This window comes from Sparus aurata, chromosome 19 (assembly GCF_900880675.1).
Source record: "Sparus aurata chromosome 19, fSpaAur1.1, whole genome shotgun sequence".
In the NCBI taxonomy this organism is placed as follows: Eukaryota; Metazoa; Chordata; class Actinopteri; order Spariformes; family Sparidae; genus Sparus; species Sparus aurata.
The window spans coordinates 19,422,019-19,438,109 of NC_044205.1; the positions used below are offsets into that span (position 1 = coordinate 19,422,019).

Sequence of the window (16,091 nt, forward strand, 5' to 3'; positions counted from 1 at the left end):
AGAAATCTTGTCTGCTGTTGTTGCGGGGGTTTTTTTGGCATCTGTGCAGCTTCAAATCAGTGTCCGGTGCGTCTTCATGGCTTCCTGTTAAAGATATCAAAAAGGAAAAAAAATGTCACCCGTCACGACATACGCATTATTCACCCATCAATAATACATCTCAGCTCCCTCTTTTCCCCCTCAGTGTTGAGTACGAAAAAGATGAATTCCTGTTGTTTTATTTTCAGAATTCTCCTCGTTCCTCATGCTTTATGTAAAAACACAGGAGAGAGCAGGGGGACGGACGGACGGACGGGCTGACGACAGAATGCCTTTTTCACCTTGTTGGAAGGCATTTGCAGCCGTCGGACAACAAAGGCCTTGAGACCACTCCGAGGGGGCCACGGCGGAGTTGTCTCTGCTCTGGAAATGGAGGCCTCATTCGCGGGCAGCCACACCTTCAGTCCCCCTCTCGCTCCGAGAGTCAAAACAAGCAGCCGGGGCAATCACCTGACACATTTCCATCCAATTTCCACTGCAGAATGTGTTCATTTTCAGGCTAATGGCATGTCATTTTGCTGGAGCCTTTGGTCAAGAATTAATCCTGGAATCAAAACAGATTTTCCGGGGAGCAATCTTCCATCAAGTATTGATTTTTTTACACTCACGGAGCCTGTACTCCCTAATTTAACCTGACAGCCAGCAGCACAATGGACTGGGAGCACCTTGGCTTCTCACAGAGGGAGCTCTCCTCCTCCTCCTCCCTCCTCCTTTCTCGTCTCCATGAGGCGAAAGAGAGATTGGGAAGGAAAGAGGAGGAAAAAAAAAGAAAAAAAAGGACTCCCAGATGTATAAAACAAAGAGTGTTGCTTACAGAAAACAGAGAGATAAAGCTTCCGTCTCTCTGTTTTACCTCTAATTATGTTTTCTAGTGTAGTGCAACTTGGGCAGGTAAGGCTGAGAGGGAGAAGGGGAGAGTGTTCTGGGGCCATCAGCTATCATTATGTGCCTGTTGACATCTCCCTGTCTTTGAGTGATTCTCATCTGTGATTTCCCCTGGCCATTTTCCATGGATGCACCAAGAGGGGTTTCATCACAGGCCCAACGTTAAAAAAAGGACCAAAGTGTCCACACAGGCCCCTCACTAATAAGAAAGCAAAGATGTGTCCGACCATGTCACTCCTCTGCCATCCACATCGGCTCTCATGATGCCTTCAGATATGCAATCATTCTCTTTTTCTCCCCCCCCCCGTCTCTCTCACTCTCTCTGCATGTGCTGTAAGTATACTATACCGTACGTAGAGGTCAGCGGGATGAGAGGATGATGGAGGGCAGGGCCGGTTATTTTCCCTCCAGCTCTTAAAGCCGCGATGACCCATGTGCAGGAGAGTTGCTCTTTGCCAGAGGGTTTTTTTTTTCCTTTTTCAGCGACACGCTGCTTACAAAACTACTTGACAGGAGAGGGGAAACTGGTTTCACGCCATCAGCTGCTGCTTTTAACTCATAATCACCCGTCTCAGGTGTAATGTGTGTGGTTTCATTCACATTAAAGGACAAGTTCACCTCAAAATATAAAATAAAAATTGTGCTATTATCTGCTCAGCCCCCGCGTCGACGGAAAGTCAGACGAGGCGTCGTAGTCCGTGAAACATTTCTGGAGCTTCACAGCAAAAATGACCTGACAGCGATCTCTTAAACAACTGAGGTAGATGGGGACTTCATACTGCTCATCCAGCGTAATCCAAACCTCCAGAAGAACCGGAGATCCCAAATTGATTTGAAGAGATCTCTGGGAGATTTGTAATACGTTAGACGAGCTGCGTGGAGCCATTTAATTCCTCTATCTATTCCAGCTGTTGGAGAAAGCTCCGACGCCGTGAAGCTCCAGAAATGTTTTGCGGACTACGAAACCTCCCCTGACTCTCCATCGACACTGGGGTGAGCAGGTAATGACTAAAGACATCGTGTTAAAATATTACTTTGGTCACGCTTTTCAATAGTTCCAATGAGTCTTAAAGTATCTGGCATTATATTTATTTCAGCATCAAAAGTCAATTTTATATATCAGCAAGTCATTCTGGAATTTAGTGGAATCAACGTTTTCCATGATGGCGAACACGTTGCTCACCATCATAAATGTGTGTCGGTCACTGAATTCAGTCTCCACCTCCTCACTTTTCATGTCTTATAAACGTAAAGTTAAACGAAAAAAGCTGCTGTTTCTTTGAGTGTAATGAAGAACTGACGCTTTAAACTGAGAAGATGCAAAAGGAAATCGAATGTCTTTATAATATTTCAACTTGCGACTCGACAGTTGTTGATTTAACATAATAAATTACATTTGTTCCAGACGTTTTCTTAACTTCCATTCATTTAAAAACCTCCTTCCCAGAAAAAGAGAACTTAAAGGCAGACTAACAACTAATCATTCAAGTTGAGTTAACTAAAGATATTTAAGGCTGCAGTTGAATTTTTAAAGTTGAAATAGCCCAAATTATTAATCATTTAGAGCGCTCAGAACTTTTTCTTATGATTTGACAATTTTTTAAATCTGATTCATGATAGAATACATCGAAAAAGTAATTATAACTAAAGTTATTACATTAATGGAGCACAATATTCGCCTCCAAATTGGTAATACTACATACTACATTACTAAATAGTAAGTAATGGAAATACTCAAGTATAAGAATCTCAACATTGTACATGTATTTGTAGTAAATGTACTCACCACATTGAGACACATTACTCCCATGTATTAGTAACACACACATTTTTGGATTTCATGTTAATATGTGTGTTTATGTCCATTTACAGTGCAAACGTGAACAGATACAAATGTGTTACGTGATGTCAACACAACTGATTTTCATATATAATCTATCCTCCATAAAAAATGTGGATCATGGGACCTGATGACCTCGCGAAGGCATGGGAGAAAAAGCAAAATAAAAAAATTTGGTTGACAAAAGTTAAAAATAACTGCACTTAGTTAAACTCCATCACTGGCCTTAAAGTACGGACCCTTCAAACCTTCACCCGGCACCACTGTTGGTCATTTAGCATCTTTTTTGACAGTGTTTCGCAGGTTAACTGCAGCTCGGAAGTTCTTTTGTTGGTTGTATTCACACTACAAATGAGAGACCAGAGAGGCTCTTTGAATCCCTTCCAAAGCTCGTTGCCACAGCAGGTCCGCTGACACTTAGCTGTCACATTTAAAAACTGATTTACGACCTGTGCTGCTGATGACCTCTCGTAAACCGACGGCCATTTGTCTGCTCCGCAGCAGGAGAGCAGCTACAGTCACAGTCAGATATGAAAATATAAAAGACACAGAGGATAAAAAGTTCAGCACTGCAGTTAAAGTTACATCTTGTCTGGACGTGTTTCAATTCGAGGAAATCAGTGTCGACTTTAACGAGTATATCAATGAGCTGCCTATTTTGGAATATCAGTATTAAAATTGCTTCATGTATCTGATGCAGCATTTGCAACAACCTATCACTGAAGGTTTACGTTTAGCAGACGCTTTCTGTCCAAAGCGACTGACACTAATTCATACATTCACACACTGATGGCGGTGGATGCCACGCAATGCGCCGACCAGCACATCAGGAGCAGTTTGGGGTTCAGTATCTTGCCCAAGGACACTTCAACATGCAGACCAAGGGAATCGAAACAGCGACCTTCCGATAACAAGACGCTGGCTCTACCCCTGAGTAACACAATCAACACAGAATCTCTGTATTTATACTGTCGGTTTCTTAAAGGGGCACTGTGTGTAGTTTTGGAGAAATTAGAACAGAATATCTTTATAATATTTTCATAAAATCTACAATATCTATGAGGTAATTATATTTATTTTTTTCCAAAACTGAGTAAACAAGCTGTTCACAGAGGAAAACAATGTCCCCAGAACACTGTTTAAAGCTTGAAAGGTGGCAGGGTCCGCCACATACAAACAAAGTAAAACACGATGAAGTTGTGTTGTCTTTTAAAGGGATAGTTCAGGTTTTTTATGATATGAATCTGTATGGCATCCCCATTGGCAGTGTCAGGCATCAACACTGACTTACCCCCGACAGTGTCCTGTGCGCCGAGTTCTCGCCCGATTTGGTGCTGACGAAAGTAGTCCAGCAAGTTGTCTGGGGTCATGAGAATAAAGCCAGCCTGTTTAACTGTGGTTTTCACTTTCGCTGTGGTCGTTGGTCCGAGCACGTAAAACACTGCCAAACAACTGAAAAAACGTTTTGGATTCGTGCGCGGCTGTCAGCTGGCGGCAGCGCGCGGTGACATGAATCGAGAGAAAATAGCGCCAAGCGATTATGAGGTCTGACTTTTTCGTGGACAACGGTTTTGTGATGCAAATGTATCACTCTTTTGAACACATCTGTTTTGAGAAGAAAAAGGCTTTATTTTCATGACCCCAGACAACTTGCCGGACTACTTTCATCAGCACCAAATGCGGGCAAGAACTCGGCGCACAGGACACTGTCGGCGGTCAGTCAGTGTTGATGCACGACACTACTGACGGGGATACCATACAGATTCATATAAAAAAAAACGAACTATCCCTTTAAGGTCAGTTTGTTTATTCAGACATGAAAACAAAGATAGTTTGTTTATACAAAGCACAGTCATTGATGATCCTTCTCCTCCGATTAAAATGTCTTTTATAAAACTACATAGTGCACCTTTAATATTGGAATCAATAACACATCAATCTACAATTTAACACATGTTGATTTGTGATTTAGAAGCAGCTCAGCTAGTCTGTTAAGCTAATTAGCTTTTACAGGAGTTAAGTAGTTTGTTTCTCATCACAAGTCAAATTACATTTTAAATGAAAACTTAAGTACAAAAATCAAAATCAATAATAAATGAGTCTACTAATCATTATTCCACAAATTTTGAGTTATGAATCCTTTATAATAAGTACAACCTCTTTTTACATCTTTATTTATCTGTTTATTCTTAATTTATTTGTTTATCTGATCGAGGCAGAGCAATTTAAAAAACACCAGTATGAAAAAATTGCAGAGTGAAAAAGACAGATATTAAACAAAGTTGCTCGTTTTCATCCGTCGTCCCGGAGCAAAGAGTGACGTGGCGGTGAAGTGAAGTCAGGATTTACCTGAAAAAGTTTGACTTATTTAAGCGGCTCTGAGGGTCGTCCTTGAAAGACTGACAAACTCATTGAAGAAGAAATCAGACACATTTCAAGACGTCCCTTTTGTTTCAGTCTGGGAGAATTTTTTGTTTTGTCTTTGTTGTTCCTGTGTGTGTGTGTGTGTGTGTGTGTGTGTGTGTGTGTGAGCGGAGGAGGTTCACATCACAACGACTGTTTTTCAGTTGCGTTCAATGTATCGTCGTGATTTGTGTTGATTGTGAAACCAGTGAACACACGCTTATGAAAGAAGTTTTATTCATGAACAAAAGTGTCTCTTAGAGGAAGAAACTCATTGTGTTTTCCAATCCTGGACGCCGTGACAACTGTTTTGATGATCAAGGTCTCGGCACACCGTTATTGATTAGACCATCTATTAAGCAAACTATCTAAACTATTCCCTGACACGTCCTCTCTTGTTCCCACCGCGTCCTTGTGTTTCCTAATGCGCCGTACATTTGCTAAATTCAAAAGGAGCTGGATGTGAACTTCTGTGAAGTGTTATTGATTACTTTCCTTCCTCGGCGGCACTATAGAAATGTAGAGCCGAGATTGTATGTAAGCAGCTCGCGCAGGTTCTCAGCTGGGTAGTGTTTTTTTTTTTTGTGTGTGTGTGTGAGACTTTTTAGGAAAAAAAAAGATTCCTGCACAGGAAAACAGAGACATCACGGCCTAAAGACGTGCGTTCAGAACCCAGAAAAGTTAAATGGACTGTGTGTCGATGCAATCAGCCGCTCAAGTCAGACAGGTGTCTCTGTAAAGACCCGGGCTATTAACTCCTCTACCTGCAAATACCTTCGCGGCGTGTCATTGCTAATAATGCTGAGGGAAAAAAAAAAAAAAGAAAAAACAGCAGAGAAACAACAGCGGAAAGCAAAAGGGATCATATGCATGGCCAACCTCGATTGCATGTGAGGATTAGTAATTGCACCCCCAGAGGCATCTGGGTGTGCAGAGCTGCAAAGTGGGAGACGCCTGAGCAGCTCGGGCTTCACAGCCAGCGTACCAACATCTCAACCTTGAGGAGGAAGTGAAAACAAGAAGGCGGCGGTGCAGCGGTGGCGGGTGAGGGATGTACAGACAGTTCATTTACCCAGAACATCAGCCCCACCGCGCATTGTCTGAAAGATAAGGGAAGTGAATGCTTCATGCCTGATGGAAAACAAAGGCAGCAATTTAAAACCATCTGCATCCAACACATGCACTCTCTCCCCTCCTCCACCTCTCTGTTTCTGTGTCCTGACTGATATTGAAACATAATCCATTTGGAGCGCCGACATGTCATAATATTTCTATCCGGCCTCCCTCCTCCTCCTCCTTCTCCTCCTCCTCCTCCTCATTCAGGACAGTTTCAGGTGGTTGGAATGCTTTATTGCAACAAGTCTGGCGGTCGGCTGAAAAACTCTCCACTCGGATTCTGTTTATAAGAGGGGGAGAGACGGAAGGACGAGAGGAGAAGGAGTTGACTTTAAATCCCTCTTAAGGAGACCTCAGCTGCTCCTGTTGCCCTCTTCAATAACTGAGAATAAAGCCCAAGATCCGGAGATCAAAACGCTTCTTTACCGCGCAGAAAGATCACACACAACAAAGACTTTGGGTGTGTATCCTCAGACTATACAGCTCTCAGTCCTCTGCCGAGCAAAGAGAAGGAGATTTAGCCTGCTCACTCCTCAGCGAGCAGAGAAAGTTTGATTCTGCGTTTGAACACAAACTGTTTCACTTTCAGCTGAGTGCTTTTTCAAGTCTGCTGGTCCAACTTAAAGTACTTAGTTGGATCCACTTCCTGGACTGCTGTAAAATTAGTTGGATCAACTCTGTTAAATTAAGTTAGACCCCCAAAACCCTTTTAAATATGTTGAATCAACTCCAATACATTAAGCCGGCAGGACAGAACTGCTTCATGCTGAGAGAATAACATTTAAATATCATGGAAATGTCATCAAAGAATTACTTTAGAGTGCATTTTACATACTGAGCAAAACAACCACATAAAACACATCTAATTAAAAGTTACATAAACTCACTGTCCACTTCATTATGTCCGTCTGCCCAAATGTGACGCGGCCCAGCCCAACGCGGCCCAGCCCAACAGTCCTGCAGTAAAAGATTAAGATTAAGTTTATGATGTTAAGTTTTGTTTCAGCTGTTTTAGGTGGGGTCGCTTCTTGAACTGCCTGAGAAGTGTTAAAAACAACGTCAACCGTCACTGATGTCAATCAGTTGGACAAATTATGGGAAACACTTCCATAAAAGTCTCATTTTTGACAGGGCTGTCACAGTAGACTGCATTAGTTCTTCGAGCATAAATGAATATTTTCGATTTGCTGAACACTGTTGTTGATTTTTGTTGTTACCAGTGTTGTGAAAAAAGAGTAGATGAAAGATGAGATACAGTAATTTAAAAATTTCTCTGATGCAGCAATCAGCAAAGTAGTATGTTTTTTTTATGTAGTAAAGTAAAATGTACAATATTTGCCTACAAAATTTAGTGGCGTGAAAGAGTCTTGAGTACCTCAACACTGTACAATACTTGAATAAATGCACGTAGTTATCAGGGATCTTAAGGTATTAACAGTGTTGTGTTGTTATTCATTTACAGCTGAAAGTAGTTTGTGATATTTGCGCCCTGCAGACGGGACGCAACTTTAGAGGAAATCAAACACAAACCAAAACAGACTTCAAATCTAGCTTTAATGTTTCTTGTTTGACTTTGAATTGTGCTGATACGGCACAAAGTATTACATAACAAAATGACATCATTAAAATTCCCACAGACGTCTTTCCACACAGTGAATCTGGAGATTGTTCCATTTCATAATCCAGGTTTAGTGGTGGAAAGTATCTGAGTACATTTCCAAGTATTGTACTTTTGAGTTACTTTGCTGATATCCATGTAATGCTGCATTATACTTCTACTCTGTTACATTAACTACATTAACACGATAACTTTAGTCTGTTGTTACTTTGCAGATTGAGGTTAATAATGCAAAATAATCCACAAAGACATAATAATGTACGGAACCTCGCAGATGAAATATAAAACATAACTCCAGCTTTAAGAGCTCTGACATAAATCATTTCAATACAATAATGAGATCGTTCTGTAACTGAAACAGATGTAGCCGGAGTCACTGGAGTTATTTCCCCTTTATGTTTCTAATAATGGCAAATTCAATTCAATTGTTTGTATAGTTTATATATTATAGTTCTCTTAAAGCACGGCAGGGCTGGAATATTTCCTCATGTTGTAAACTGTTCTTGATTTCTCTATTGTAACAGTAATATAAAGTAGAACGCAATGCATTCTGGGCAATTTTGAATTGTCCTCTATAACAAAACAGTGATAAAGAACTGTAAAATAAACTCATTCGTCACTCACTCGTTTTCCTCATTTGTCTTGTCATAGCATGAAAAGCACCGGCGTTACTAATAACATTCATTTCATTTACACGTTTTCTTTTCCTTCTGTGAAATGTCAAAATGCCTCCCGTGAAAGATGTTTTATTGCATCATCATTTCAGGTAATTGAGACGCCTCGACAGAGTTGCAAGCTCGCACACCTAAACACCATCAGAGGAGTGTGACAGACGTCGATCTCGGGTGAAGATACACAATAAAAACTGAGGATCTGTCTAATAAAGAGGCTCCTCTGCTCCTTCCGCTACACGTTGTTCCACGTGAGCGCAGGTGAAGGTGTGAAGAGGCTTCTAGGAATGGGAATCTCACGCTCTCGTATGTATTCCGTTCAACCCCGGATACTATAAAACTTAAGAAATTGTGCACAGACAGGTACAAAACTTCTGTGCGTGACACTTGTCCTCATCAGATTCACACGCAGGGCTGATTGATGAAAAAGCCCCTGACGTTTTACTCTGTAATTCTGCGTCAGGATCCCTTTTAACTACGCTTCATTCAAAAGCCCTTTCACCGCTGCGGAGAGAGAGAGAGAGAGAGAGAGAGAGAGAGACAATAGAAAGTAAACTTTTTTATCAGCGGCGGAATACAAACAGTTTGAGAAAACAGATATGGGTCAGGAGCTGCATCTGCACAATTACATTGTTAATGGGGAAGACAATGAAAATGGCGCGGGGAGACAACAAAAGAACATCAAATAAGTCAGTCGAGCCGTGTACACCTCAGCCATCACCACTCAAAAATACATCCAGTGTTTTGAAATGAAGGGGGGGGGGGGGTGAGGAGAGAGAGAGAGCTGAAAGGAAGACGAAAAAGCATCGCGGAACATCAGTTTTCAGTCTAATGTTAATAATTTATGTTGTCTGTGCTTTTTATTATTATTATTTATTTATTTACTGCTTTCTTTTTCAGCAGCCTGCCCGTTTTTCAAAGGCATCATGGACAGGGAAGCTGTATCAAACTTTTGAGTTTAGTTTCAAAAGGCTTTCTCCCCGCTTTATTTATATATTTCTCCTTCTTTACACTTGTCTTGTTGTTATTTGGCGAGGCGAACACATGAAGCTTTGATGAGAAGCAAACCTGACATCTATTCTTCTCCACTGACCCCCTAGGAAATCTAAATAAATTGCTAAATATTGTATGCAAGGCTCTTTTCGTAACCCTTTCTCTCATTAAACACATCAAATATTAAGCCCGTGTTTATTCGATCTCCCCCTGCAAGAACGGGTTAAATGTCAAACAACACTAAATATGAAAGGTGCGCACAGGTTCGCGCGCTGCTGCTCTTGACCATGACCTCGCCTGGAGAGAAAGTCAGAACAAGTCGGATTTTATTTGCCGTTTTCAATAACCGTGTTTATGTGTCGGAGTCGAAGAAGATGAAAAGAGGAGTCGGTGGTGTTTTTAGAAATATTTGTATGTTGCTGGAATCTTTTGAACTCTGCACAAACAGTCGCCTACCTTGTATGCTTATATCGCACTTTGTTTAAAAAAAAGTGAAATACAGAATGGGCCGTGAACTCAAGTCTCCCTGATTACAGAGCAAATCAGCCAAACAGCTCGGGAGTTAAATGTGTTATGCTTCTGTTAATATTTACAGTAGACTGGACTGAGACACTGAAATCTGTGATCAACCAGGATACAATCTAACACATTCAAATATGGTATTTAAAGGTTAACCACATGAAACTGTAAGGTAAGGTTTATCAAGCTTGTAATCAATGATAAATGAACCTGTAATTCAATCAAAACGTGTGATTTTCACCCCAAATCACATGAAGTAGAGTCAATGACTAAGATGGCCGTCAAACTGCTAGCTAGTCTAGTTATAGTTAGCGACAGTTTGACCGGATTTAGCTATAGCCTCATTTGGACTGAAATCAACCATGAATTAAACTGCAATTTAACTTATTTAAATGTGTGATTTAAAGTTTAATCAGACCAAATTACATGAATCTCACTATGGAGTCGAAAGCTGAGTTGGCCGCAAACTAGCTAGCTACAGTTAGCAGTTAGCAAATTCCCCGTATTTAGCAGTCGGCTCATTTATTCGGCCGATGTGTAAACTGGATTTTAATAAATGTTACATCTACAACTCAATTTAAATGTGTATTTTTTTAAAAATCTAATTCATGAATTAAACTACAGTCAGAAACTGAGATGTTAATTAGCCTACTGCTGCTTGTCTGAGCTAGTTAGCTTCAGCAGCTGATTAGTGTTTGTCCATTATGTTTGAATTTTGCGTCTGACACATTTAGAGTGAAATATGTATAAGTAATTGGCAACAATCAAGGCTTAGATCAATAGTCAGTTTATCTATTTACTAGTTTTATAACCTATGTACAAAGTCAACAGCTGAAATAGCTAGGCTACTCTGCTAGGATCGTTAACTTTAGCGGGAGTTTAGCTAGCTGTTTTTTCTATCATGATTGGATTCAGCTAATGCCTCAATTAGTTATGTGGATTTTTTTTTAAATCATCCAATTAATGATAAATAAATCTATAATAAACATAAACAAGTGATTTAAAGGTAGCTTAATCACACCGAATAACATTTCAGTCAAAAACTAGTTGCAGCTAATGTCACTGCTACTCTGCAAAGCTGGTTAGCTTTAGCAGGACCTTGTTTAGTTCATCATGTCTTCCAATTATATATCAGGCCTACAAATCAGTACATGTATTTATTTATAGCTTTAGCAGTGGCTCTCTGTGACAGTTTACCATTTTGTAACATAGACATGATGTCCTACACATTGTAATATAATGTTTGGCAAAACATGAAGATACCTGTACATGTACATCCAAATATGTATTCCCTGCATTTTTGGCTTTGTAGGGCAGATTATATGTAGATGTTTCAATCTTAAAAAAAATCACTGCACTGAAAACAGGACACACATTTCATGTCAAACAATTGTTTATTACTAATTATGGTACAAATCAATGTGACATACTTGAAGCTTTTTTTTTTTTTTTTTTGGAAATACACAAAGTGCTGCTTAACTGACCAAACAGATATTGCTCTATAGATTAAGTACAGTTTTCAGTCTATAAAAAAATGAAAACCAACCTCTGCAGGCTCTTCAGCTTTGGTTTCGAGTTCTTCGACTATTAACAAAAACGTCAAACCGGTTTTGTTTGTGTTAGTAAAATTCCACAAAAAAAGCATTTAAAGGTGATTCACAAATCATCCTAATTGGGTTAAGAGCAACATCGCCGTAATCTCCTTTTTTCCTCTACGCTGGGTCTACAGGTCTGTGGGAAAAAAACTGAGAGGTGAACGCCACAAACGAATGAGAAATAATGCAACCGTAATAAAAAACAGATGACCAGAGAGTCACATGTGGCTCGAGGAAACCACTTCACGAAAAATAAAACAATCATGTGTCACATAATAATAAATAAAACACAAGCCTCTCCCTCCACTTCGAAGGTGAACATCGACACACACACACAGTGCAGAGTAATCATCTGTCTTTTTTCCTACCGACCTGCTGCTGCTTGTATGGCATTTGTATGATTCTCACAAGAACAGTGCTGAGGTAAACCTTGGATGAACTACTGTACATTTTCTACTCTTCAATTCTTTTATCTCGGATTTTTAAAAGATTGTCAACATCATGAATCTATTTCTCTGTACAATGTGCATAACTATAGAGCTTTGGTCCAGCATTGAAGAGTTGAGCGAAGGCCCTTTTCTGTGTCTTCTTTTTTTTTTTTTTTTTTTTTTTTTTGATTTTGGTTACAGCTTTTATTTGTTAAGCCTCAAAAAACAGATCCATATTCTACCTGCAGGAGCCTGCTGCTTTCTCTTTATATCTTTATCTGGCCGGTGGATGCAGACATGCAGTCTCTTGGCCAATGATTTGCCTGAATGAAATATTGGAAACAAAGTAAAAAAAACAGTAATTATAAAGGTGCAAATACAGTAAAATAAGGTAATGAGTCTTTTTGCCGTTGACGTGCAGATGAAAATCAAATTATATGAAAAGCCTCTGTGCGCCTCTCCTGCAAAACTCACTTTCTTCTATTAAAAAACAGACACGTAAAGCTTCTTTATGTGTTATTTAACATTTACCAAGTGTGTGTGTGTGTGTGTGTTTTACAGGCAGTGAAGAAGAACACAGCAGTGCACGGGGGACTGAGAGATAACCAATGTGACATGGAAGGACAGATATCGAGCAGACACATGATTCTGAATAAATTGCATCAAATTTCACCTCACTTCAAATTAAGTTCACTCGTTCTGACATGTGACACTTATTCTCAACATTCACCTCTTTCTTTTTTTTCTTCCTGTGAAGGTTTTTTTTTTTTTGTGAGAGCCGAGTATTCAGAAATGACAGTCTGGGAGGTTCTCGTTTGACAGTGTCACGTGAAATGATCACTTTAGTACACAGTGATGGAGAGTAAATTAATCTGAACATCAGTCGACTGAAATTAATTCAAAACATAAACAAAAATGTATAAAATCTTGAAGAAAATCAGCTTGAAATGAACTTCTTAAAGCATTATTTTCTGTGACAGAAATCAATTCATAGGTGAGGAAAAAAGACATCCACTGATTGAAGCATCTGTAAACCTTCACTTAGCTGCAGAATATGAAGACTTTCTTCATATTTGAGTTGAAATATTGAGATTATAAAAACAGCTGAACAGGAAAGAGCTCAGAAGTTTGGTCAGTGGCAACAAAACAGGCTTCAACCACACACGTTGACTTAATTTCAGGGCATAATTAAAGGGTTAATCATGGAAAATAATGTGTTAATTTTCGGTGAAACGTATCTTTTAATAATCCGTCTTCATGTGGTTTGAGTTGAAGCATGCAGAGGCAAATTTGCTCAAAAGTAAATTCATCCAACATCTATATTGCCGTGATTACAGCAGACACGGTCGCAGCTGTTTGACATGATAGTGTTCTTTTTTTTTTATAGCTTGACCCACAGAGTGAAACACTTTAGAAAAAGGGGGGAAAAAGCCGCGGGAACAAATAAATAAAAAGGTAAAATCTTCACCAGTCCTTGAGCTGAAATTTATGTGTTCTTTGGCTATCAGGCTTTGGCAACAGAATGACACAGTAGCTCAAAACAAAGCTGCAGTAGACTTGACAGACACTGAAACCCCTCGTCATCATCATCCTCATCATCATCATGTGAAAGTCCTTGTTTTTACCCTCCCTGCGTCCGTCCTCTGAAGCGATCTCATAAGATTATTAATAAATACCTGTAAAAGTTGTACAAAGTTACACCGTGACTGAAAATATTTGCAGATGAAACACAAATCAGAGGCAAACAACATCATTATGCAATTGTTTAACAGCAAAAGGTAAATTATTTTTTTTGTCCAAAAGAGAAACTTTATCGGCACGATTTCAATTCGAAGACGGCATTTTTTTTTTCAGTTTTTTTTTTCTCTTTCAAGATATTTACATACAAACAATGAAGAAAAAAGTAAGCGGGACAAAGATAAAATGTATACTCAACCTCACACATATAGCTTAGATTTGCCAGTACAAATGTAAAAATTTAGAGCACATTTACATTACAAAATTATTCTTAGTACTCAGATGCAACAGACTTTGGTAAATAGTGTTTTGATTTGGTATGATCTCTTTACTAAATCCCTCCACGTGGGAACCAAAATTTGGGCGATAGTCTGGTCTGTAAGGCCAGAATCTAAAACTCTTTGAAACAGCACACCGTATGTTTTTTTTTTTTTTTTTTTTTACATAATTCTCAGATATTAATCTCTTTTTTCATGTTTTTGGTTTCGCCAAGGTCATTTACATAGCTGTGGTAATCACACTGACAACACATAGTTTTTGTTTGCAAACTCATGACTGTCCGTCCAGGTGACTCGGGAACATTTCTCAGTTCTCATGTCAAGAAGAGTTCATCCACGTTTTGTTGTTTTTAATGGCTGCCACTTTTCCACTCCACTCTTTTAGTCGGAGAGGGCTCGTTCATTTCGGGAGCTCCTCTAGAGAATCAGTGAGAGGGTCCATTGGTGCAGCCGGGCCGAGGTCGGGCTGTTTCAAACGCTTTATTGTGTTTTTCAAGGCTTGCCTCTTGTTGCAGAACCAGACACGCACCACCTCCCTGTCATAGTTCAGTTTCTCGGCTATTTCCGTCATTTCCTGTCCGGAGGGGTGTGTGTTCTTCTCAAAGTGGCTGTTGAGGATCTCGAGCGCCTGCGGGGTGAAAGAGGTCCTCCGCTTGCGTTTTTTGGAAGGCTCGCTGCCGATAAACTCAGTCAGGTTCTGCATGCCGGATCGGTGGCGGGCTTCAGCCTCGGCCATCCAGCGCTCCAGAACGGGCTTAATCTTCTGGGCGCTTTTAGGGGTGATGTCCAACTTCTCAAACCTGGCAGGATATAAAAGGCCAGGGTTCAGTTTGCCTGTCAGACTGTTACCTATAGTGTTCTCTTGGGCTTCCTGTGGTAGGAAAAAGTGGCTTCTCAGGATGGTGTGTCTGGGGAGAATTGAGAAAAAAGAATCTTACTTAGGTGCCCTGCCAGAACAAGGGATAAGCTGCCTGCGTTTTAGTCTCCTCAACCAGAATGCCACAGGGACTGAGACTAACATCCAGGTACACATCCGAGCCAAACTCCTCTGTATTCTGCACCTGGCAACACCTCAGCTGCAGCAGCTGGAGGTGACGGCCGCCAGTGGTGTGTTAATTTTCTGGACGACGCTGTGGTTCTCTGTCCCAGATTGGCAATAGTGGAGCAAGGAGATACTGCCAACAGCTAAAATCAGGTCCAGCTGAACCAAAAACAAACATCTACCTAAATGTTTTAAATACTGTTCTTCAAAAAAAAAATCTCACAAATCAACAGAAAAACAAAAGCGGTAAAATATCCCACTTCTTTCCCTTCAGGTGATAAAAACCAAAAAAATCCACTAATGCATGCAGTTAAATATGGCACCATCATTTATTTACAAAAACAGCTTGAATTATTAATCAAAATGTACATTTAATACATTTTTCAAACTTTCTTTCATCACCCCCAACAACGTCTCATTTTATATTTAATAAAAATACATTTACACACTCTAATCCTGAAAGTTCCCGCAACTTGGCGGCAGCGTGACACATAATTCTGACTTCACATATACTTTTAGCGAGTCACAGTCAGAAGCTTTTAATAAAAACACTGGCAGCTCAATGACTCTGTCGGGTGCTTTAACTGGGATATGAACAGAAACTCTTTTGTGGTATCAAAATAATATATGATGAAGATGATGGTATAAATTTATTTTTGTACGGAGAAAAGATTCCTCTCATGTCTGTAATGTTTTGTTAATGATGGTTCAAACTGTTACTACGAATACTGACTCATTTGTTGAGACTTTTGTTTGAAATTGGTTATTATTTTGTTTGAATGATGTGATGAAAAATATAAAATTCAATTTTACATGAATTTTAACAATTTCATTAACTGTTATTGACCTGAGCCTGACCAATATTCTGAGGTTAATACTGACAGCATTATTTAGGAATCTTAAAAAATCTGAACGCAATTTATCTGA

The 16,091-nt window shown here is 39.7% G+C and overlaps 1 protein-coding gene across 5 annotated transcripts in view; it reads right to left on the bottom strand.

Moving 5' to 3' along the window:
- Window positions 1–11,521: 11,521 nt before the first annotated feature.
- pou6f2 (POU class 6 homeobox 2) overlaps window positions 11,522–16,091 on the bottom strand; it is an 81,918-nt gene continuing 77,348 nt past the window's right edge. For 3 of the 5 annotated variants that reach the window (XM_030398652.1, XM_030398651.1, XM_030398653.1), the window contains one exon: window positions 12,269–15,030. In XM_030398652.1, coding sequence (XP_030254512.1) covers window positions 14,523–15,030 — 508 coding nt within the window. In that variant the 3' untranslated portion in view covers window positions 12,269–14,522. Of the gene's footprint in view, window positions 15,031–16,091 lie in introns of all 5 variants that reach the window. The other 2 variants (XM_030398654.1, XM_030398655.1) reach the window with 2 other exon arrangements.